Raw genomic sequence first — 25,752 nt, forward strand, 5'->3', positions numbered from 1 at the left:
ATAGTGGCTGTATCAATTTACATTCCCACCAACAGTGCAAGAGTGTTCCCTTTTCTCCACACCCTCTCCAGCATTTATTGTGTCTAGATTTTTTGATGATGGCCATTCTGACTGGTGTGAGATGATACCTCATTGTAGTTTTGATTTGCATTTCTCTAATGATTAAGGATGTTGAGCATTTCGTGGCCTTTCTTGTTGTGGAGCACAGGCTCCAGACGCGCAGGCTCAGCAGTTGTGGCTCACGGGCCTAGTTGCTCCGCGGCATGAGGGATCTTCCCAGACCAGGGCTCAAACCCGCGTCCCCTGCATTGGCAGGCAGACTCTCAACCACTGCGCCACCAGGGAAGCCCCTGTCTTTGATTGTAAAAGTGAAGAGTTTTTTATGAGAATTGATTAAGGATGATGTGGAGTTGATAAAAATGTTTATCCCATGAATCTTATGATAATACTGAGCTGAACTGCTTGAGAATTCATTTCTCAAACAAGAGGCAATTTGCTTTCATTAATTCATGTATAGTAAATATAGAACTTGATAATAGGTCCCTAAGTCTTAAGAATTCGGCCACATAAAACAGTGGTTACGATTATTGGATTTGAATTCCATCTGCTTAGTTAACAAAAAACTCAGCTTTTATAGTAATAAGCTAAATGAGTTCAAGTTACTTAACCACTGACACTTGATAATAGCTACTATTATTGAGTTCTTACTGTGATTGGGCTTTGTGTTGAGTGCTCGACTTATTCATGAAACGTAAAGATGAGGAAACCTAGGCACATAGAAATTACATAACTTGCCTAAAGTCTCCGGGTAGAACTGGGATTTAAAACAAAGTAATCAGAATCCAAGAGCCACATAACCACTGTTGTATCCTGCTGTTGACATTGCAATTATAATTAATGAAGCCAAATCTTGATAATTCATGATGATAAGGATTAGATGGGTGAGTGAAATCAAATAAAATCATAAATGACCCTCAAACCTCATTTTAGTTTGGGTTGAAGTTTCTGTTTTCCCAATCAAAATCTCTAACCAAACTGTTTATTGGTAACAAAATTATCAGGTTTATCCTTTTTTTTAAAATTGTGAAAAATTTTTCCTTCCAATTTTATTGATATAATTGACATATAGCACTGTATAAGTTTGAAGTATACAGCATAATGATTTGACTTACATACATCATGAAATGATTACCACAATAAGTTTATTGAACATCCATCATCTACATAACTATGAAATTAAAGAAATAGAAATTTTTTTTCCTTCTGATGAGAACTCTTATGATTTACTTTCTTAACACCCTTCATATATAACATATAGTAGTGTTAATTATATTTATCATGTTGTACATTGCATCTCTAGTACTTATTTATTTTATAACTGGAAGTTTGTACCTTTTGACTACATTTATCTAATCTCCTAATTCCCAACTGTGAAATTCTTAATAAAAAAGAAAAGGGGGGCTTCCCTGGTGGCGCAGTGGTTGAGAGTCTGCCTGCCAATGCAGGGGACACGGGTTCGAGCCCTGGTCTGGGAAGATCCCACATGCTGCGGAGCGACTGGGCCCGTGAGCCACAACTACTGAGCCTGCGCGTCTGGAGCCTGTGCTCCGCAACAAGAGAGGCCGCGATACTGAGAGGCCCGCGCACCGCGATGAAGAGTAGCCCCCGCTTGCCGCAACTAGAGAAAGCCCTAGCACAGAAACGAAGACCCAACATAGCAACCAATCAATCAATTAAATAAATAAATCTTTAAAAAAAAAAAAAAAAAAAGAAAAGGGCCAAAAGGCAGACAGAAAGAACTTCATAATGGGTAATTTATAAACTGGATAGTCTTTTTTTAAATTGATTTTTTAAAATTTAATTAAATTAAATTTTTTTTGCCATACCACATGGCATGCAGGATCTTAGTTCCCCGCCCAGGGATTGAACCCATGCTCCCTGCAAAGGAAGCTCAGAGTCTTAATCACTGGAATGCCAAGGAAGTCCCTGGACAGTCATCTTGAACAATGGTTCGTGGCTAAGCATCCTTTGAAGAACTCGGATGTGTGAACACACCTTTTATATATTCTTAGGATAAACCTATCTGACCATTTTTGACATTTAAATATATTGAACTCATAGGTGTCTTGGGCCATCATCTAAATACAGTAGCAAGTTAAATTGTCATCACAGACTACTATTTGAATAGGAACTTTTATTGGATACTTTCTTTTTATTTTATTTTATTTTTATTTATTTATTTTTATTTTTGGTTGTGTTGGGTCTTCATTGCTGTGCGCGGGCTTTCTCTAGTTGCGTCGAGCAGGGGCTACTCTTCATTGCGGTACGCAGGCTTCTCATTGCGGTGGCTTCTCTTGCTGTGGAGCATGGGCTCTAGGTGCGCGGGCTTCAGTAGTTGTGGCACATGGGCTCAGTAGTTGTGGCTCGCGGGCTCTAGAGTGCAGGCTCAGTAGTTGTGGCGCATGGGCTTAGTTGCTCTGCGGCATGTGGGATCTTCCCGGACCAGGGCTCGAACCCGTGTCCCCTGCATTGGCAGGTGGATTCTTAACCACTGCACCACCAGGGAAGTCCCGGATACCTTCTGAATTTTGTTATTGAGAAAATAATTTCTTAGAGTAAAAAGTCAAAGTACAAATATAGGGATCAAAATAAAAAGTTGGGTGATCATGGCTTTTTTGGGAAAAACTGACACCCAACTTCTTCCTTCCTTCCATTCAAATTGGATTCCTTATTTTAAATATTGATTTTTGTTTTAGGCTGAACAAATCCTGGCAGAATTTAAGGTCAGGGCCCTGGAATGTCACCCCGATAAGCATCCTGAAAACTCCAAAGCTGGTAAGTATTTAATAATGGCTGTTTCTCATGAAAATGTATAGCATAGAGATCTAAAAAGCCTTTAATAGTAACTTCATTTTCTTCTATCTATTTACACTCAAAATTATTCTTTCATTCAATGCCAAAGAATGTTTTTGCACTATCAGATGGAAGGTGAGGAGGGAATTGGGTACGGTCTTTTTTCTAACAGTAGTCATTTGATATTCATTTATCTTTCTGCTGTAATGTTCTGCTTCATGGTTTAAAATCTGTCCAGTTTATGCTTTATTTCACCAGTTCTCAAATGTTAACATGACTTAAATATGTTTGTAACCAGGTGGCTGTCTTGATGAGAACCTTGCTGTGTTTTCTTCATTTTGAAGACCTGAATAGGTCCATATAGATTATATAATAATATATTCATACATTTGTTTTTTCTTTATATTTTAAATTTCATGATCATAAATTTATACATAAATGCTTTTGTGTATCTCAGCTTGAAAAAATACAAGCAAACCAATAATCCTTCCTTAACCTGTCGCCCTCCTGCTCCTTCCCTATCTCTTGCCTTCCCTTTAGAGCCAAACTTCCTGAAAAAGAAGTCCACAGTTGGTATCTCTACTTCCCTTTTGCCCTTTTCATTTTATCTCAGTCTGACTTCTTCCTCACCTTTCTAGGAAACAGTGCTTGTGATAGTCACCAAGGACTTCCTGGCTGCCAAATCCAATGGTCCACATTTTAGTCCTTACCTTCCCTGAGCTTGCATCAGAATTTGGCACTATTGACCAAGCTCACCTTCCTGACACTCCTTTTTCTTAGCTACCAGGATACGTATGCCCTTATGCTTTTCCTCCTACTTCTTGGGCTGCTCTTTCTGTCTCCTTTGTGACTTCCTTCCCTTCTGTCCTAAGGTTCCCTTCTAAACCCTCTTCTGGGTTTACTCCCCACTTTTTCTCTGGAGTTTTGTCCAAGTCTGTGGTTTCAATCATCAGCTATTTGTTGATGGCTCTCCAATCTATCCTTAACTCAGTTCTCATTCCTCAGTTTCAGACTGTAGCTTCAACTGCTTCTTGGAAATATTCAAAGTCACTCTGTCAAAAACTGGACTTGTTATTCATCCTCCTCTCACCTCTTAAAATCATGCTCATTTTTCTATGTTTCCCCATCTCAATAAATGGCACCACCATTCATTCAGTTGGTCAGGCAAAAACCTGTCTCCTTCCTCTGCCTCACATCTACATCTGATTGACTACCAAAAGCTGGTGATTTGCCTTCCGCATCTCTCTCCTGTAGGTCCTCTTCCCTCCTTCCTCAGAGCCACTGCAGTAGGTAAGCCACTATCATTTCATGCCTGAATCCTTACAGGACTCCTTTAATTGCTTCACACTGCAAATAGTGGTCTTTCTTTCTAGTTATGGAAAGAAATAAAAGATTTAATATGTACAAAACAGTACAAATAATACTATAACAAATGCCCATGTATGTATCACACAGCTTAAAACTTTACCAGTGCAGTTGAAACCTCTTGTGTATTCCTACCCTGATTTTACCCTCAGGGTAGGTAATACTATCTTAAATTTGATGACTATGTTTACTATATGTGTATACTATAGGTATGTGTAGAGTATGTGTATACATATGATTTTTCTATAAGATAAATATTATGATTAAGACCTGTCTATAACTCCATATTTCACAAATGGTAAGACCCAAACCCTCTTCATTAAAAAAAATTTTTCCCTAATCGTAAATCTCTTAATTTCCTCTAGAAATCATTGATCCCTTTGATTTGTATAAACAAGTCATTTTCCAATGTATGAAGTCATCTTTTGTTAGATACTTAACTATTATTTCTGCTCATTTGACCCTCCTCCTTTTTTTTGGCCACGACACATGGTTTTCAGGATCTTAGTTCCCTGACCAGGGATTGAAGCCAGGCCCCCTGCAGTGGAAGCATGGAATCCCAATCACTGGACCACCAGGGAAGTCCCTCCCCTTTTTTATTAAGGCAATGTGGACAAATCATAAGTGTAAACCTGATAAACTTTTGTCCACATATAACCAGTTTAACCACTGCCCAGATGAAGATGTAGAACATTTCCACCACCCCAGGGAAAGTCCCTTTTCATTTCCTGTTCAGTGTCAGCACCCTCTCCCATTTTTGGATCTTTATCATCATTGATTAGTTTTGCCTAGTTTTGAATTTCATGTAAATGGAATCATACAGTATGTATTCTTCTGCATGTAGCTTCTTTCGCTTTACCTTATGTCTGTGATATTTACCCATATTGTACGTGTAGCAATAGTTCATTCTTTGCCATTGCTGGGCCCTTAGGTACAAGCCCCTTCATGCTGTGCTCCCCCCACTTATCTCTCTATCCTCACTTTCTCTCCACCACCATGCTTACAACCCCATGTTTCAGCCACTCACAACTACCTTGGTTCCTTCATGTGCCCTGCTCTCCACTCTTCAGACCTTTATACCTATTACGTTCTCTGCCTGGAACATCCCCGAGTCCTGCCCACCTCCCTGCCCTGCTTTTGATTGGTTGGGTCGTGCTCCTGAGTCAGGTCTCAGCTTAGCCATCACTTCCTCTGGGATTTATGTGTGCCCCAGAGCACCCAACATATACGTCAGGTGGCCAGCTGTGTATCATATTGTCCTCTTGTTGACAATTTGTTTATTAGTCATACTGGAAGCTCAGTGAGGCTGGCTTCCTGCTTGTCTCATTCAAAGTGGTATGCCTTGCACCCAGCACAGCACCTGCCATGGAGGACAGCTACTTTGTGCACATAATTTCTTGAATGAGTGAAAGAATGAATTCGTGAACATTTCTGTAGGAGACATATGAATTACCTCTCTAAACTAGAGTTAATATTAAGATAGATGTCCTAGCATAAAAGTATAAAAATTTGATAAACACTTAAAAAAACCCCACCACCACAGATTATTGTTTAACTGGGTTCCTCTCCAGTGAAGCATGGCTTTGAGCTGTTTTTCTGTCCCAGCAAACAATTTCTATTCAGGATGCATGATGAATCATTGTGCAATCATTGCCATTCTAGTTGCCATAGTGTTGGGGGTTTTCATGTATGGGCTACCTCAAGGCTTCTTGTTCAGAGAAACACTGGACTGTGTAAATATTGTTTAAAATGAAAAGGTACACAGACATCAATATCTTCCCTTGTCAGGCTTGCAGTAGATAGATGATTCAACCTTTGGGTAGAAATTGCTTAGAAATCTGTTTAAGCATCCATTTACTTAATTTGGATTAATATGGCTTTCTGAAAATTTAAGTGGTTCTTTACACACTTGGAGAAGGGTTAAGGTTACTGATAAAAATATTTTAAAATGTGAAACAAAAATTCACCCTGATGCTGATTTTAGCTTGACTGAAATCCAGAATATATTGGACAGATTTTGAAACATATTTCATTAAGGTGAAAGGCTAAGCCTTTAGAACAACTGCAGGTAGAAGAAATCAAACTTGTATATACACTTTTTTGGTTTGCTAAATGTAGTCTCAACCACTGCCACTGAAATGACTGATTTGGTAGCATGACGGAGTAGTAGATATGAACACAGGTTTGTCTGTCTGGATTGCTCCTAGCTCCCACTTATGAGCTAGTTGATTTTGGGCAACCTCTTTGAGCCTCAACATACTCCTAGGTAGAATGGGTAGACTAATAGCATATTATTACTTCATGTGTCTGCTGTGAGGATTAAATGATGTATCTCGCATGTAGGAAGAACTCAATGAATGTTGGCAATTATGAGTCAGTGGACTTTCTTTTCTTGTTTTTATGCAGCATTCCAAGATAAAAATTTAACAAAATGGGATAGTTTTCTTTTTGTAAGTAAACATTAGATCGTTCTCACTCTCATTAAAAAAAAATCTAAATCTAAGGCTTTTAGAGACCTTTGCTCTGCTGTTGTGGGTGATGTAGGCAGGACTGGTTGTGCTATAGAAATTGTGTTACTGAGATCAAAAGCCTCTGGCTGGCACTGATGCCAGTCCTATGTGCACATAACAGTAATGGTTTCAGACCAATGCTTTATTAACTTCTCTTGAGCCTGAAGAAAGGGATTTCAAACTAAATTAAGGACCCGTGAAATGGTATTTTTGTTATTGATTTGCAGGCTTCAAAGACATTTGAATATTTGAAGAAGGGGAACTCTTTGTCTCTTACTAACTGAAATCTTTCAATGTTTCAATGTTTTCCTACTTTAAAATCTCTTTATTGCTTTTTCCCCCTTGGAATAAAAATAACATACAGTGTTAAATAATGTTGAAAGTGAAAGTCTGCTCTTATCTCTTTTTGCTAGAGAACCACTATTAACAGTTGGTGTACTTTCCTCCAGATTGTTTTCAAAGCATGCCCTGATATCATATTATTATTATTATTTCTCAAGTAATTGTAAGTGGCCTACATTTAAATTGTGGCTATAATAATAATAATACAAATTATACTATGAAATATGAATTAAAAGAAACTCTGTATTTTCAAAGTAGACCTAGGAGTTAAATCAGAATGTCTCTTAAAGGTTCCATCATCATTTGCTTGTATAAGCTTATAAAATGAGATCTCTCTTCCCAGAACTGGTATATGTTTATCTTGTATGATTCATTTGATTAGCTGATATATTAAAGGACAAATATAAATCCAAACTCATTTTTATTAAATGTGGTGAAGGGTATGGAACAAGGAAAAGGCCACCTAACAGGAAAGGTAAGGTCTCTTTTGCTTTCTGCTTATCAACTGCTGTTGAGGGATTGATATTAGAATAATTCTTTCATTCCGGAAACTCTACAAAATGAGGCCAACAATTATGTGCAAACAGAAGGTGAATCATAGATAAAAATGTAAACCTTTACAACCTCTGCTCTAGTAGTAACTGGCATGTGCATCCATGGTGATAATTTAATGAGCTTTTTATCCCGTTGGAAAAAGTGACACCTCATTTATACATTGGGACATTTACACTGTTGTCAGCAACAGGAAAGATTACTCACTGGAGCTAGCAGCTATTGCAAGATGTTTTTTATGTGTTTGTTTTCCTTAGCTTTTAATAACCCCATCTTTAGGGTCTTCCCTTTAATCTGTTAATTGCTACTACCTCCAGCAGTGATATTAAATGACCTATTACGTACCTGTGCTGCCCAGCTTTGGACAGGGTCCTGGAGGTGCCCTGCCATGGTTGGCAGTTTCTCTGGCTGCTGGAGGAACACTTGAAGTGGTGGTGTTTGGGGGATTAGAGCTCAGGAACAGCAGCTCTGTACCAATTGAGGTACAGAAGTATTTCAGTAGTTTCACAATTGGTATGGTGGTACCATCAGTATTGACTGTACATTTGCCCTAACATCTTCTGTTTCAAAGGATATTGACTACTTCCCATGAGGTATTTTTAAGCACCATCAGGATAATTTTAATTATTTTTCCCATTGATACTATTAAAATGTGCCTAATTCACAAAATGTTTTAAGGGCATGTGTCATTTCTTTGGTGCTTAGAGCTCAGGGAATAGCATTATATGAATATCTTTATATTCACATCCAAATTGGAGGCATTCACTCATTCATTCATTGAACAAATACTTTTTGAGCACCTACGACACTGCTCTAGTACAAGGGATGCAGCAGAAACAAAACAAAGTCTCTGCCTTCATGGTGTTTGTATTCTCATGGAGGAGATAGATCATAAACAAATAACTATATATAATGTCAGGGGGTACTATGAAGAAAAGTAAATCAGGGCAAGGGAGATAAAGGAATGGGGCTGATGGAGTGGGCAGTTATTTTATGTAGCATGGTCAGAGAAAACTCCATCGACAAGACAACATCTGAGCTGACATCTGGAGGAAGTAAGTCATTTGAGTGCTTGGGGTGAAAGTGTTCTTGGTTGAAAGGACAGCAAGTGCCAAGTCCTGGGGCTGGAGTGTGCTTGGTGCACTCAAGGAACATCAGGGAACCTACTATGGCTGTAGCGAGGGAGATGGGAAAAATAGGAGGAATAGGAGGGGACTTTCTTTGTGGTCCAGTGGTTAAGAATCTGTCTTCCAATGCAGGGGATGTGGGTTAGATCCCTGGCTGGGGAACTAAGATCCCACCTGCTGTGGGGCAACTAAGCCCACGTGCCACAACCACTGAGCCCGTGCGCCACAACTAGAGAGCCTGAGTGCCACAACTACTGAGCCCATGTGCCACAACTAGAGAGAAGCCTGAGCACTGCAATGAAGAGCCCGTGTGCTGCAATGAAAGATCCCGCATGCCGCAACTAAGACCCGACACAGCCACAAATAAATAAATATTAAAAAAAAAGAGGTCAGAGCAGGAAGAGAGGGGCAGAGGGCAAGCAGAGCATGTCAGACCTAGTAGCCATGGTAAGAATTTTCAATTTAATTCGAAGAGAAATGAAAAGTCAAAATGGAAGTAATTTTGAGCAGATGAGTGACATTATGTGACTTTTTTTTTTTTCTTTTTTGGGCCGTGCGGCTTGTGGTATCAGCTTGTGGGATCTTATTTCCCCCACCAGGGATTGAACCCGCACCCCCTGCAGTGAAAGTACAGTCCTGACCACTGGACCGCCAGGGAATTCCCTATGTGACTTATTTTTAAAAAGATCACTCTGACTGCTGTGTAGAACATAGACTGAGGCAAAGGCAGGGAGATCAGTTGAGAAGCTAGTATAATAATCCAGCCAAGAGAGGATGGTGGCTTGGACCAGAGTGATGGCAGTGGAGGTGGGGACAAGAGGTCAGATCTTGGATACATTTTGAAGTAGAGCCAACAGGATTTGCTAACTAATTAGAACTGAAATGTGAGAGAAAGAGAAGAGTCAAGGATGACTCCAAGTGTTTAGAAAACTAGTACAGTATGTCCTGACTCCCCAAGCAGAACCAGTCTTGCTTCTATATTTCTCTATATCACACTGTATTGAAATGATTTGCTTATATGTCTGCTTCCTTACTAGACTCTGAGTTTCTCAAGGGTACAACCTGGATCTTAGTGATGAATAAGGAAGATTTTTATTATCCCTGGAGATGAAGGAGAAAGTGGAGATTAGAGGGTAATATGTATTGCAGGAAAATGGAAGGGGCAGGAAGGCAGTCAAGTGTAGCCTTCCCAGCTGGGGAGCCTGGCAGGCTTGGGTTTGAATTGTGGCTCTATCACTTGTAGCTTAGGGACTTGGGGCAAGTTATACGAACCTCCTTCAGCCTTAGACTATGTAAAATGTGAATAATACTAATAATATCCACCTCATAAAATTGTTGTGAACACGAAAGAAACTCTATATTCTTTAGCAATCACTTCCCATTCTCCCCTGCCCAGCCCCTGGCAATCACGAATCTAATTACTGTATAGATTTGTCTATTCTGACTATTTCATATAAATGGCATCACACAGTAAGTGGCCTTTTGTGACTATCTCCTTTCATTTAGCATAATGTTTTCAAGGTTCATCCATGTTGTAGCATATACCACATTTTGTTTATCCACCTATTGGTTGACAGACATTTGAGTTGTTTCCACTTTTTAGCTAGTATGAATAAAGCTGCTATGGGCATTCATATACAAGTTTTTATATGTGTGGACATATGTTTTCAGTTCTCTTGAGTATATACTTAGGGTTGAAATTCTTGGGTCAGATGGTAATTCTATGTTTAACATTTTGAGGAACTACCAAACTGTAGTTCAAAGCAGGAACATTGTTTTACAATCCCACCTGTATGAGGCTTCCAATTTCTCCACATCCTCACCAACACTTGTTATTATCTATCTTTTTTTAAAAAATCATTCTGGTAGGTGTGCAGTGGTATCTCACTGTGGTTCTGATTTGTACTTCCCCAGTGACTAATGATGTTGAGCAGCTTCCCATGTGCTTATTGGCCATTTGTATATCTTTGGAGAAATGTCTATTCAAGTCCTTGCCAATTTTTAAATGAAGGTATTGGTCTTTTTATTAAGTTGTAAGAGTTTTTTATACATTTTAGATACAACTCCTTCATCAGATCTATGATTTGCAAATATTTTCTCCCAGTCTATGTCTTTTCTTTTCACTTTCTTGATGGTGTTCTTTGAAGCACAAACATTTCAGTTTTGATGAAGTACAATTTTTCATTTTTTCTTTTGCTGCTGTGCTTGTGATTTTGGCATTATATCTAAGGAGCCATTGCCTAATCCAAAGTCACAAAGATTTACTTCTATATTTTTTTCTTATAACTTTAGCTCTTACATTTTGACCGTTTTGAGTTAATATTTGTATATGGGATTCAGCTTCATTTAAAAAAATTTATTTATTTTTATTTTTGGCTGTGTTGGGTCTTCGTTGCTGCGTGCGGGCTTTCTTTAGTTGCAGCGAGCAGGGGCTACTCTTCGTAGCAGTGCGTGGGCTTCTCATTGCGGTGGCTTCTCTTGTTGTGGAGCATGGGCTCTAGGCACGTGGGCTTCAGTAGTTGTGGCGCATGGGCTTAGCTGCTCCGCAGCATGTGGGATCTTCCTGGACTAGGGATCGAACCTGTGTCCCCTGCATTGGCAGGCGGATTCGTAACCACTGCGTCACCAGGGAAGCCCCAACTTCATTCTTTTGCATGTGGATATCCAGTTGTCCCAGCCTATTTGTAGAAAAGACTGTTCTTTCCCAATCGAATTGTCTTGGTAGAATTGTAAAAAAACCAATTGACTGTAAATGTGGGGGTTTATTTCTGGACTCTCAATATCCCATTTGTTTACATTTGTCCTTTTGGCAATACCACCACACTGTTTTCCTTACTATAGCTTTGTAGAAAGTTTTAGATTGGGAAGTGTGAGTTCTTCCACTTTTGTTCTTATTTTTCAAGATTGTTTTGACTATTCTGGGTCCCTTGTATTTGCATATGGATTGTCAATTTCTGCAAAAAAAAGGCAGCTGGGATTTTGATAGAGACTGTGTTGAATCCGTAGATCAGTTTGGGAAATATTACCATCTTAGCAATATTAGATCTTCTGATCCATGAACATGGATGTCTTTCCATTTATTTAGATATTTAATTTCTTTCAACAATGTTTTATAGTTTTCAGTGAACTTTCATTAACACTCCTCACGTATTTTATTTTTTTGATGCTATTGTAAATGGAATTGTTTCCTTAATTTCATTTTCAGATTGTTCATTGCTAATGTATAGAAACACAATAGATTTTTGTATATTGGTCTTGTATCCTGCTCTATAGAAAGTTTTAACTTCACTGAGGAGCAGAAGACATATTGGAAGTGTTTCCAACAGGTCTTGAAAAGTTTCTATTATATGCCATCTGGTCAAATAGATCAGTGACAAAGCTACCATTTATCAACCACCTACCATGTTATTTCCTGTGTTTATAACCTCCCAGTAGCTTCCCATTGCTCTTACAAGAAAAAACAGACCAGAATCCTTAGCATAACCTCTAAGGTCCTGGGCGACCGGGCCCTTGTCTACTCTACAGGCCCACCCCTCATTGTTCTTCCCCTGACCCATGTCTTCCTGCCAAATTGGCATCCTCTACTTCCTCTAAATAAACATGCTTTTTTTTTTTTTTTGCCTTAGAGTCTTCATTTACACTGTTCCTCTAGCCTGCTCATTACCCTCTATCACACTACCACTAGAAAAGGTAGTTTTCTTCCTAGTAGACAGGACTGTAATTTTCCCAGTGTTTATAAATGTCTATCCCGTGAGGTAGATTATGTCTGTTGTTCACATCTGTGTCATCAGCACCTGGGAGAGCACCTGGCACATCACTGGAGCTCAGTAAAGGGAGTGGATAAACAGTGAGCCAGGTACATTACGTACAAACTCTCACTTGTCCTTATGATGCACTTTACAAATGAGGAAACTAAAGCTTGATGAAGTGAACTGGCCCAAGGTTACACAGCTGGTAAATAACAGAGACATATTTCAGTGAGATCAGTTTGGTTGTATGGCAGTTTAAAAATAACTCCTCCGGGAAAGTAGTGCTCATTTTTTAATTTGTTTTCTAGTGGAGACTTTTCAGAAACTGCAGAAGGCAAAGGAGATTTTGACTAATGAAGCAAGTCGAGCCCGCTATGACCACTGGCGAAGGAGCCAGATATCGATGCCATTCCAGCAGTGGGAAGCTTTGAGTGATGCGGTGAAAACGGTAGGATTCTCTCTGGGATTAAGTGAATTTATGAAGCTCAGGCTGCCCCTGGATTAGACTCACATAGTAGCTTAAAGAGTCAGCAGACAAGAGGAGAGAGAAGACCAAGAGGCTGGTAGTATCTAGATATAACACAGTGTCCACAAAATCCTGTGAAGGGAAAGTCAGTACATCAGGGCCAGAAGAGCCTCTGACTACATTTGTCAGTCTCTTTGGCTGTTTGATTCAGTATATGTATATACTCCCCATTATCATTTACTGTTTTATACATTCTGATAACTGTGCTTCTCAAGTTGCTCATATAATACTGCCGAATCTTGAACCATTGCAAATTCATATTCTCCATCTTTTTAGTTCATATGAGCCTGTTCTCTTCTCAAGGTTTAATAAATTCAATAAAAAACAGGACCTAATTAATCAAAGAAAGCTGTAAATTATTTGTAAATTATTCCCGCTATTAATTCTGGTGAAAGAATTGTTGGATAGATGCAGAGAGACTTTTTAAACCATTGTGTTATTTTCCTTCATGCCATTAAAAAGACTAAATACAAAATAATCTCTGTAATTACTGTGTTATGTATTTATTTTATTCTTCCATGGACCTTTGTAGATTGTAGAGAAAATGTAATTTTAAAGGTTTTTACATTCTTAGACATGATTTATTATCTGGCTCTTTATTTTACAGGGACATTTTTCAATAACATGAGACTTAGAATGCATAAGTTACCATGTCTTCAGGGACATATTAGAATTAGTGTATAAAGTGATTCACATCTCTTGAACTACGGCTCTTCAAGGTTACATTTAGATTCCTTCTTGATAGTTTTTATTTTAAGGAGACTTGAGCAAATTGTTTTGTCACTGATAAAAGACCTGTAACAATGAGGGAGGGTCTTTGAAGTAATGGGGAAGAACAATGAAAAACTCTCAAAGTATGTAGTTAAAGCCACTCTACATAACATGTAAACTGTTTTCTTCATCTCATTTTGGAATGCAGTGTATATTCATATGGTTTAAGGTGGGTTAAGTATTTACGAAGGACTAACCATAAGATTGTTGAATATATACACAAAATAACTAGAGAGAATCTCTAAAAAAATAGTGACAGCTTCACATACACAAAAATAAGTTTTTCTTTTGCATTGTGTATATCCAGAATTCCTTGTTAACCCTGACTAAATAAACATTGTTCTGCCACCTCTACATAACTATATTTCTAGTCTCTTGAGTGTTACACACTGTAACTGCTACTGAATTAGTGACCCTTGTTATTTTAATGCCTTTTGATTTATAGTTCATTTTTCTTGATGATCCACTGAACTCTATTACTTAACTTTAACTGCTAATATCAAGTTAGCTGTGGATTTTTCAAAAACTCTTCTCCAAGTCCCTGCTCTAATTTATATTGCAGATGTCTTTCCATTAAATACTAATGTCCTGTCTCCAAACACATCATTTCTGCTTAGAATTTAGCTTAACTATGAACTCTTTGAGGTCTTACAATAATTACATATCAGATCTTACTGGCTGCATCATTAGTCTTGTCAGCAAAGTTGAAATATTATGCTGGGCTAGCATTTGGTTCAGGATTTATTTTTATTAGTGGTACAAAAATGATGAGATGCATATCCTTCTATGTTAAATCAGCAGTGATATTTTTCCTTGCACAGTCTTCTTTGGGCTCAACCTTGTCGTTTCTGACTTACTTTTGTTCTATTCCTCAGTGAACTTTGAAACCACTATACCAAGTTTCATGTGTTTTGTACCTCATTCGATAGATTTTCTGTAACTTCCTTTCATTCCTTTCTGTTCTAATCCTCATAGAGACTTCTGCATGTGAAAACCTCACCTCACCTCTCTCTATAACATTTTAGTTGTTGTTTTTTGTGTGTGTGCATTTCATTTGTCCATCCTTTCACACTCACTACTCTAGAGAAATTAATAACAATTGTCATACCTAGTATTGTTCATCACCTATTAGATCACCATCCTTTTGTAGATAAACATCACCATTAGGGTGTTTGGATTAGGTATATTACATTTGTCATTCTGACAATAAAATGGTTATAATTTAGGATTATAGGTGAAATTTTAGGTGACGTTTATCTAAAACACATCTGCATGTTCGCTTGCCCTAAAAGTGCAGGACAAATCACAATGCACTTTTGCAGCGTCACACAGGTTCGTATTACAGGAATCTCCTTGGGAGAACTCCTCAAATGAACCATAGCTTCAGGGTGGACACATTTCTATCATCCAAGAGTGATGAAACTCTAACTGGTATTTTTTTTTCCTCACACCAAGTCCCTGTCACTTCACTAGCTATTAAGTTTTCTTTTCCATTTTATAAGTTCCTCCTGATAGTCTAATTTGTAAAAATATTTTAAGAATTCATTCAGGTCAGTGAATATGCTGGAAATTTAAGTCTAGATATGTGATGTTGGTTTAAAAAAAGGGACTATGAAGTGAGGACTTCAGTAACTGTGGCCTTTGGGATCTTGGAATAACTTGAAAACAGACACCTTTCCAGCTCAAAGAATCTTAGAGAAATCATCGTTGTCTTGCTAAATGGCTTTACCCCAAGGGATCCAGGGTATGAATGGTTCTCCCTCTGGCTCCAAAATATATGGCTTTAGGATGGTTGTGGGAAAATGGTTGCAGTCAAAATAAAATTCTGAGAAAAAATTCTCATAAGGCGTTAAAAATGTCCCATGCTGTATCAATTGCTACAAATGCTTTCAAAGTATCTACTATAGGTCAGTCATTAACCCTCACCACCCATCTAAGGCAGACTGTAGGCACTTTTATTCCAAGAGAAAAGTACTGAGGCAAGAGTTGATACATTGTATACAGGCCACCTAGCTGACCTGTGATACATACATCTAACGTTTTCGGCTCTCTGGGTCCTGAATTCTTGAATTTCTTCCTCTCAGTTTTTCACTAACTTTCTCAATCTCTTTCCCCCTCCACAAACGAAGCCACTGGCCAGCCTCCTCTATTCCTCTCACATGCAAAAAACCCAAGAAACCAAGCAAAGAAAACAACAAACCAAACCAAAACCAGATTATATTTTACACCAGCTGAGGCCATTGCCTCTTTTTAAAATTAATGTTTTTATTTTGATATAAAACCTACAGAAAAAAATGCTTAACACCTGCATCTACAATTTAGCAAATGGCTGTGAAGTGTATCCTCTGTAACCACCCTTCACCCCAACACACATATTACTGGCACCGAGAAGCTCCCTCCTTATACTGATATATTTTGGCAACCATAACTCAATCTAATTTTTAAACTCTAGTTGTACATATATATAATCTTGTTATAGAAAATTTGGAACACACCAAAAAATAAAAAGAAAGAAAAAAGAAAAGAAAAAATAACTTCACAATGCTGCCATGCAAAGATAACCCCATTAGTATTTTGGTGCATTTCCTTCCAGTGTTTTCTGCCTTTCATTTGTTAGTGTGAGAGCCGGTTACACTGAATGGTGGCAGTAACTGTTTTATGGGGTCTTTTTTGGGGGAAGAAGATTCAAGATGACGCTCCTTTGCAGTTGGGGAGACATAGGTTGAATGTGGGAAGAAGCGAGTTCTCAGGTTGGATTAGGGCAGAAGGCTTGAATATACTTAAGGTTTTAGGCTGTGTACAGGCTATATTGCCCTCCAGTCTGTATATTTTATGTATATGTATCTATCTATATATTTATATACCTATATTTGAATATATCTTTCTACCTTTTAATTTAGTTGAGATCATGCTATTTGTGATCATATTGCCTATTATTTATAAACACCATGTCATTAACATTTCCCAATTCTCTTAAAAAACGATGATGAACAGATTTATTTAAAAGATTACAAGAAGGCATTTTACCCCTTTGTACTTTCCCTTCTTGGTGAGGTGCTTCTCCTGGCTCCTGCCTGTGTGGCCAGTGTTAATACTCCTGAGACAGGTGGTAAGAAATTGTGGTGGTAAGAAATCTAAGCTCTTTAAGATGCTAATGATCTCTGCCCCTTCCCCGCTGCCCCCCACTTCCCACCTCCCTCCGACCCACGTAGCGAACTTGGCCAAGTACACACGTAATGGGCCACCGCCTGCCTACACTGATTTGTTTAAACTAGCAAATAAAGTGGTGCTCTGGGGAGAAGTTGGCAACCGCAGTATTTTGAGATAGTTCAGACCTCAGTGCGCTAAAGATGAAAAGCCTGATACCCCTTGCAACATGGAGCACGTGTGTAGCAGAGGCAGTGGCCCCTGCCATGGTTTGTGGCACAGTTTTTTTTTTTTTTTGTGGCACAGTTTTTAAATGTCACAACTTCTGAGCTTATTCGCTAAGCCTTGGACTTTAGAAAAATCAATGTTTTATTTGGTTTGGTTTCTTTGCTTTGCTTTTATTCTGTTTTTTTTTTTGCAGCACAGGAAAAGAATATCCTGGATATTAGGAGAATAATATATTCTGGGTTTTAAACTTGCCCAAATATGTGGCTTATGGGTTTTTCTTGGGTTTCTGAGTAACAGAGGTAGTATGTCACTGTTCAGCAGTGCTTCAGAAATAGCATCCCACAATACCCAGATGAAGTTTCAAGAAACAGTTATGTTTATTATTTTGGTTGATGTCAGGGCTAATTATTCTACTTGAAATATTCTTGACACAGCAAACTCTCACTCTTCCTTACTCTGTATTCATCTATTCGTCTTTTCATTTATCTACCCATCCATCCAATTTTAAACATTTTAATAGGAAACACAGGGAGTTTCCTGACTGTCCAGTGGTTAGGAGTGGTGCTTTCACTGTCGTGGCCCAGGTTCAATCCCTGGTCGGGGAACTAAGATTCCACAAGCTGCACAGTGCGGCCAAAAAAAAAAAAAAAAAAAAGACAAAGGAAATATGTATACAGGACACACGTGAAAAAGGTACAAAAGGATGTATGGGGAAAAGTAATTGCCTTGTGCTTTTGCTCCATTTTGAAGATCCATTTTTCATTTTTTCCTCGCTCCTGACACTACCTTCAGAAGCCAGAGCTAGGCTGGAAAAATTACACCGTTAAGTTACTTGGCAAAGGACCACCACCCAAGTATATTGGATGCAGTTCTAGGATGTCAGGTTTCTGGGGAGAGTTTTCAAGTGTTTTTGGATCTTGTGTTTGTCTAAAAATATAAAAGTTTTACCAGAAGTTAGTGGGCAATGCCCAACACTTGATTTATGGTCCCCGATTTTTTAAAATTGTAAATTAAAAAAATATAATAAAACAACACTTTTGTTTAAAAAAATCAAAATAGTACAATAGGACATGTAATAAAAAGTGAGTCTATCCTCATTCCAGACTCCAGTTCTACTCCCCTCTCTCAGAAAGCCACCATCGCAGTTTCTTGTGTTTCCTTCCAGAAACCTTCCATACAGTGTACACATACACATTCATATTATCATTAAAAGAATGGAAAGATATTTAGGAAGTTCTCATTATTTTGATGATAACTGGACTTTAAGTGAATCCACTTAAAATTAGGACAAATATTTCACAGTAAATATTGATTGACTTTCTGCTCTGTGCCATGAGTTTTCTTAAAGAGAAGATGTATAACCCAGAATTCTAATATTTGCCAACTCTTCATTGATCATGGCTGGATGGAAGGTCACAATAGTAGAGTGGGGATAGTAGTTACAACAGTAGTAGGTTTAATCTCTGGCATGGCTCAAGGTACACAGCCCAATTGTCTGTTTTTTGATAGTAAAATACACATAAAACTTTCCATTTTAACCATTTTAAAGTGTACATTTCAGTGGCATTAAGTACATTCCCAGTGTTTTTTACCCATCATCACTATCTAGTTCCAGAACTTTTTCATCACCCCAAAAGGAAACCCTGTACCTGTTAGCAATCACTCCCTATTCCCCTCTCTCCAGCTTCTGGTAATCACTAATCTGCTTTCTATCTGTATGGATTTGTCTGTTCTGAAATTATACAATATGTGCTTTTTATGTCTGGCTTCTTTTACTAAGCATAATGTTTTCAAGGTTTATCCACTTTGTAGTACTTTCCTCCTTTTTTATGGCCAAATAATATTCCATTGTATGAATATGCCACATTTTTGTTTATTCATTCATGAATTGATGGACATTTGGATTGTTTCCACCTTTTGGCTCTTGTGACTAGTGCTGCTATGAACACTTCTTTTGTATCTAGGAATTGAATTGCTGGGTCATATGGTAATTTTATGCCTAATTTTCTAAGAAAACATCTCATTCTTTGAATCTCTCTGATGCTGGTCCCTTTGCTTTCTACCAGGATATGGATTTCTCCTTATATCATTAGTTTTCCAAATCAGTGAGGATTAATTGATTAACATCTGAATTAATTGATTAATATCTGGCTAATAGTCAAGTCTAACATTTTGTTAATCAGCACTATAATAGTAGGTTAGGTGTTACCACATATTGACCTTTAAATATAGAAACTATATAATATTGATTTTATATTATACATCTGCTTTCAATTAATGTAGTCAATGCACTGGGCTGTCAGAGGTAAGAAAGATCTGATGTTGGAAGAATCTGACCAGACTCATACCGACAAAACTGAAAATGAGGAACGGAATGAGCAAAAAGAGATAAAGAATGAGGAGTTCGGTCCAACCACAGAGAAAATGGAGCAAAAAGAATCCAAATCCATGGAGAAGTCATTCTCACAAAATCCAGATTCTCCAGGTAAGTCATGTCATGTAGCTTTGCAGAACAGAGAAGGTGTGAAATTAAAAGGCTCGTTTTATATTGTATTTATTCTCAACCTTTCCAGCTACATAGTAGTGCCAAATATAAGGGGTGGTTTAGCACCTTAAAAGATACTTACCTAGCATTGATACAGAAACTAGAAGATATATTTCTTAATACATTCCTTGCAAGGGAAAACTTGAGATATTTCTGGGATCGTCATCTGCTTTAATAAAACAGTACTATCTAACATGTGTTGGGAATTTACTATGTGTAGTTCTTTACATATATTACTTTACATCTATTATCTTGTTTAATATTAATTTTACATATATTAATTTATTTAATCCTCATTACAAGTTTGTGAGATTGGTACCAATATTATAAATTTATTTATTTGTTTTTATTTTTGGCTGCATTGGGTCTTCGTTGCTGTGCGCAGGGCCTCTCCAGTTGCAGCCAGCGGGGGCCACTCTTCGTTGCGGTGAGCGGGCCCCTCATTGCGGTGGCCTCTCTTGTTGCGGAGCACGGGCTCCAGGCGTGCAGGCCTCAGCAGTTGTGGCACGCAGGCTCTAGAGCGCAGGCTCAGTAGCCATAGCGCACAGGCCCAGTTGCTTCGTGGCATGTGGGATCTTCCCGGGTCAGGGATCAAACCCGTGTCCCCTGCACTGGCAGGCGGACTCCCAACCACTGTGCCAGCAGGGAAGCCCAGGTTGGTACCAATATTATTCTCATTGTATAGATGAGAAAACTGAAACCTAGAGAGGTTGAATAATTTTCTCAAGGTTATCCAGCTTGTATGTGGCAGGGAAGGGGTCTGAACTGAGGCAGTTTGGTTGCAGAGTCTGCATTCTAAGGCATTGCACTATCCTGAGAAGATACCTTATCTGTAAGTAGCTTTATAGACATCTGACCCATGTATATATCCACTGAAGCAGGGTATGACAGAGGTTAAACTCTCGGCTTCCCAGCTATACTACCTGGGTTCACATCCTAGCTCTACCATTTATTATCTGTATTACTTGGTAAAAGTTACTTAACTTCTCTACACTTCAGTTTTCTCATCTACAAAATAGAGATCAGAATGGTACCTTCTCATAAAGTTACCATGAGGATTAAATGAGACGACCCATGCAAAATGCTTAGCACAGTGATTTGCCTACAGCAGGCCCTTGATAATTGTTATCATTTCTTTGTCTATCTGGCCATCCCACTGTATTTATCTTGTACAGGTGTGTTATGTACACACACTTTAACTGTCCTCCAAATTCTTGATTCTCATGGTTGTGATACAACACCCCACTAGAATTTAGCCTTTAAGTAAAAGGTTCCTGAATGTTCTCAAACACTTCTTACAAAAAAGGAGATAATTCGATAGTTTGTGGTGAACTATAGTCTTTGTAGAGATAGTCACTTCAAAACTCTCTTTGGGGAGAACTTTTACATGCTCCCTACTTGTTGGGAATAAAGATTCTTAGAGCTTCATTCAGGTGCCTCTGCTGGTTACCCAAGAGATCCTTTCATAGAGTCTGCAGTTGACTGCATCAGCCGCATAACTGGCAGTGGTTATAATATAACAAACCAATCAAAGCAGAAGCTCGAATGTCCTAAAGACAGTGTTTTAGGCAAACATACACATACAAACACCCACCCACAGGCATCCACAGACAAACACGTGAATGTTTCTCCATTTAGCCTTGGAATGTTCAGATCTGGGCCTCCGGAACCCCTGGGGCCTCCCTGTGACTTTATGTTTCATATTCAGACCTATTCTGAGTTCACCAGAGTTGAGGGGGTTGATCACGTCAGATTCTCACACTGAGGCCCCACTTAAATCCCTTTCATAAAGATTCTAGAAAATTGTCTTTCTTTTCAAAAATAGTTATTTAGATATTTAAAAACCCCAAACTAATATGAGCTTATCATTAAAAATTCAAAGAATCACATATAGACAACAATTTAGTGTCTACCCTAGTCTCATCCTTCTCTGCTTCTACTTCCTGAAGTAACCAATGCAGATGCCCAGGTGTGTCTCCTTCCATAGCCTTTGTTTGTCTATGCTAAGCATATGTATAAGCATATGTTCGTTTGTGAGGGCTTTACAAATAAAGAATGGGGTTATACTGTGCACATTCCTCTCTGTTATACAGTAGCTAAGAGCACAGACTCTGGAACCAGAGCCTAGCTTTTCCCACTGATGAGTTGTGTGACCTTGAGCAAGTGAGATAACCTCTCTGTACTTGCATTTTCTTATCTCTATATAATGGTTAAAATGTTTGTGTCTACCTCTACCTTGTAAGGTCTTTTTTTTTTTTTTTTTGGCTGCACTGGATCTTCGTTGCTGCGCGTAGGCTTTCTCTGGTTGCGGTGCACGGGCTTCTCATTGCAGTGGCTTCTCTCGTTGCAGAGCATGGCTTCTAGGCGTGCTGGCTTCAGTAGTTGTGGTGTGCGGGCTTCCACGGGCTCTAGAGCGCAGGCTCAGTAGTTGTGGCGCACGGGATTAGTTGCTTGGCGGCATGTGGGGTCTTCCCGGACCAGGGATCGAACCTGCGTGCCCTGCATTGGCAGGTGGATTCTTAACCACTGCGCCACCAGGGAAGCCTTTTTTTTTTTTTTTTTTGTAAGGTCTTTTTGAGAAGTAAATAACATATGTAAAATATTTAGACCTGGTACATGGCCATTGCTTTTTTAATGTTAGCTTTTATTGCTATGGGACTCCTCATTAGACCCTTATATTTAGAATGAACTCATTAGAATGAACAGCTGATAAATATTCCACAGTGTAGATATATTGTAATTTATTCAGAACAAATTGTGATGCCAGTTTTGATACCCTCACATTGTGAAATGTATTCTCTTCCTGTGGTTGAGGAATGAAGCAGACGGGGTGAGAGGAGGGAGGATCACTGTTTTGAAAGCTGTTGTTGGAGAATAAGAATTATGCAATTTTGCTGAAGGCTGCATTTACCAGTATTTTCCTAATGTTGTTTAAGAGATTATTGGCTGTTCTGAGTAGTGCCTTAAAGTTGGGGTTTCATATGCTGAAGCACAGTTGCCTGATTATCTATAATTTCATTTGACTGCAGTGTAAATTTTTATAACATCAGCATTTAAGAAATATTATTCATGTCAGCTTTACCAAGCCCTGAGTGGCTTCCAACATAACTTTTCAGCATTTTTGTTAATTTCCTCAAGCAGTGCTTGATATTTACTTTGAAGTTTGCCTTTTGATGCCTCTTCTGTGATGAGCTTCTATCAAATAGTCCCCATGATTTTCTGATTCTTCATTGCAACCAGGAAAATAAGGAGCACGGCATCTGAAAACCCATGTGCGAGACAATCTTACTTTTACTTTCTTTTCATTTAAATATGCAATAAATGTGCTTTCTGATGAATACAATTCTAGAATCAAACATCCTGGAGTAAAAAAAATATGTAGCAGATGCTGTTGATGTGCTAACATATCCTCTGGGCATTGCCAACCCTACAGCTCCCACCAGAGGGCTTTCTCTGGCAGTGGGTCCGGCTTGGCAGCAGTGAGCGGGCAGTTAAGTACCAGGGAGTAAACGCGCTGTGGGTGTAGCCATCAGTTGATAATGAATGGGAGTGGGAGGCTAAATTCCCCAGCGCCTTCACCCTTCAAGTGGAATAACTCTGAGGGGTCTTTATAGACTTGGTTCCTTTCCCTACCAGGGTCTCCTGGGATCACCTCCCCAATTAGCCACTTGCATTCAAGTTCTTGTCCGGGGTCTACTTCTAGGGGGACCCAAACTGGAAAACATCTTTTCAAACTACAGAAATAACATGTATTTAGTGTAGAAATGTGAGAAAATATGGTCAGGAAAAGGAAGAAAATACAATAACTTGTAGTCTTACCACTTAGGGAAATATTTATTATTGTTATTTTGGTATATTTTAAGATATGTTAGTATACCTAAAATGAAAAGGATATTACTGTACATATTTTGTGTGCGTGTTTCAATTACAGGTTGTCAGAAACAATTTCCTTTTTGCTTTTTCCCCAAATGGCAATTCTTTAGATTCTTTTTCTCTGATAATTCTAAAGAAAGTGCAGATCCTATTTTCCTGGGATAATCACTGTCAACTATTCTGTGTATATTTTTCCTACTAGATATTTAGATAATATTTTAAATATCAATGGAGGCATATTTAATATATTATTCTGTAACCTGCTTTTTCATTAGCAATATTATAAAAGTAAAAAATGATACAAGGCATACTTGTTCATCGCAGAAAAATAAGAAAATACAGATAAACAAAAAAAGAGTATAAAAAATGAAAATCATATCTATTCCAACTCTTCAGGAATAGTTACTGTTAACATTTAGGGGTAATTCCTTATAGACTTAAAAAATTTTATATAAATACCCATGTAAATATGAATTTATGAATGAGATCATGTTGTCTAAACTGTTTCCTAACTACCAGTTACTTAACAATATGTTATGAACATTTTTCTATGATGATAAATATTAAAACGTTGTTAATGACTATATCAAAGCCTTTTAACCAATTTTCTATTACTGAAGATTTAGACTGTTTCTTGATTTTTTAAACATTTACAAATGGTATCATAATAAACATCCTTAGAGTTAAGCCCTTGAGCACATCATGATTATTTCATTAGGATAAATTTCTAGAAGTAGAATTATTGGCTTAAAGGTTTATACATTTTAATGAGTTTGATAAATATTGCCAAATTGCCTGCTAGAAGAGTTTTGCCAGTTTACACTTCCTCCAGTAGAGACTGAAAATGACCTTTTCTCTAGTTTTCAACAAAGTTGTTTATTAGAATAAAAAGAAAAAATCTTACTACTGTGGAATAAATTATTTGTATTTCCAGGGATCCTTTTCATTGACCTTTTACTTTTGACAGCTGTTTGAAAGTAGTTTCCAATTTGCTTGCAGATGAATTGTCAAAATTCCCACCACTGGAAGTATCTATAAATATCCTTTTATTAATAAGCATTTAAAGACGTAAGGCCCTCTAATCCATATAAACCAATTCCTGTTCATAAGGATTCAAAAGTCTGGTTATCCATTTCTGTAAGATATTAATAATTCACACCAAAGACTTACCCTTACATTTCACTTATTGCAATGAAATCGAATCAACAAGCTGTATTACTATTATAAATAAGCTTGACTTTTCCTACCTCTGATGTTAAAATATTCTCTTCTCTCTTCTACAGGTTTTTCAGATGTGAACTGTTGGCACCTTCGTTTCCGCTGGTCTGGGGATGCTCCTTCAGAACTCCTGAGGAAATTCAGAAACTATGAAATATGAAATGTCCCTGCTTCATAGGGGGGAGAGGGGGAGAGAGAGAGAGATCATTCCCTGTGCTGCCAACATAGTCTTTGTTCAAATCTTAAAAATGTCATGTTTGTGAATTGCTGAGTACCAATTCATTCCTCCATCCTTGATCCTGTTCTCTCAATATGTTTTCTAAACAGGAAAATTTTTAGACTAGTTTCTTTCAATATTTAAGTAAATTACGGCTCTTAGATCCAGAGTAGATTGTATTATGTGCGTTTTCCTGTTAATGTTATTTATCGAAATCCATTAAAAATCGATCTCTATATTTAAATATTTCATTGATATACCATGATCCTTATGAGTGCTAGATGTACAAGAAATGTTTTCTGACACTGGATTTAAAATGAAATGTGAAATTACTTGTCTAAACTCCATTGAATGAAATAAATAATTTTCCCAAACTTCATAATGAATTTATAATTCAACTGTATTTTAAAAATAATTTGAATAAGTATTTCTACTTCAATCTTAATAATTATAAATTTAAAAGGTTATTATTCATTTGAGAAAATGTTTTTACAAGATTTCTTTTATTATATAGCAGGGGATAAACTTATAAACTATGTTCTAACTATGAAAATGGGCCTGTTAGGTAACATATCCTTTTTAGGTTGGAATTACTAGGTTTGTCATGTGTAGTCTATGGTTATTTTTTGTTTGGAAACAAGTGAATGAAAAATTAAGAAGAAAAATGATTTTAGAGCAGGGGTTCCTTGGTCAAAACAGAGTTTTCATTGGTCTATAGCAAAATGAAAA

General features: G+C 37.9%; 1 protein-coding gene across 1 annotated transcript in view; it reads left to right on the forward strand.

The window, feature by feature from the left end:
• Positions 1-25,397, forward strand: part of DNAJC12 (DnaJ heat shock protein family (Hsp40) member C12) — a 34,500-nt gene extending 9,103 nt beyond the window's left edge. The window contains exons 2-5 of the mRNA XM_007167814.2: positions 2,757-2,835; positions 12,807-12,946; positions 19,454-19,655; positions 24,872-25,397. Of these exons, the coding sequence (XP_007167876.2) occupies positions 2,757-2,835; positions 12,807-12,946; positions 19,454-19,655; positions 24,872-24,966 (516 nt within the window). The 3' untranslated portion in view covers positions 24,967-25,397. The remainder of the gene's footprint in view (positions 1-2,756; positions 2,836-12,806; positions 12,947-19,453; positions 19,656-24,871) is intronic.
• Positions 25,398-25,752: the final 355 nt, after the last annotated feature.

The sequence above is a fragment of the Balaenoptera acutorostrata genome, chromosome 16, assembly GCF_949987535.1.
Source record: "Balaenoptera acutorostrata chromosome 16, mBalAcu1.1, whole genome shotgun sequence".
Lineage (NCBI taxonomy): Eukaryota > Metazoa > Chordata > Mammalia > Artiodactyla > Balaenopteridae > Balaenoptera > Balaenoptera acutorostrata.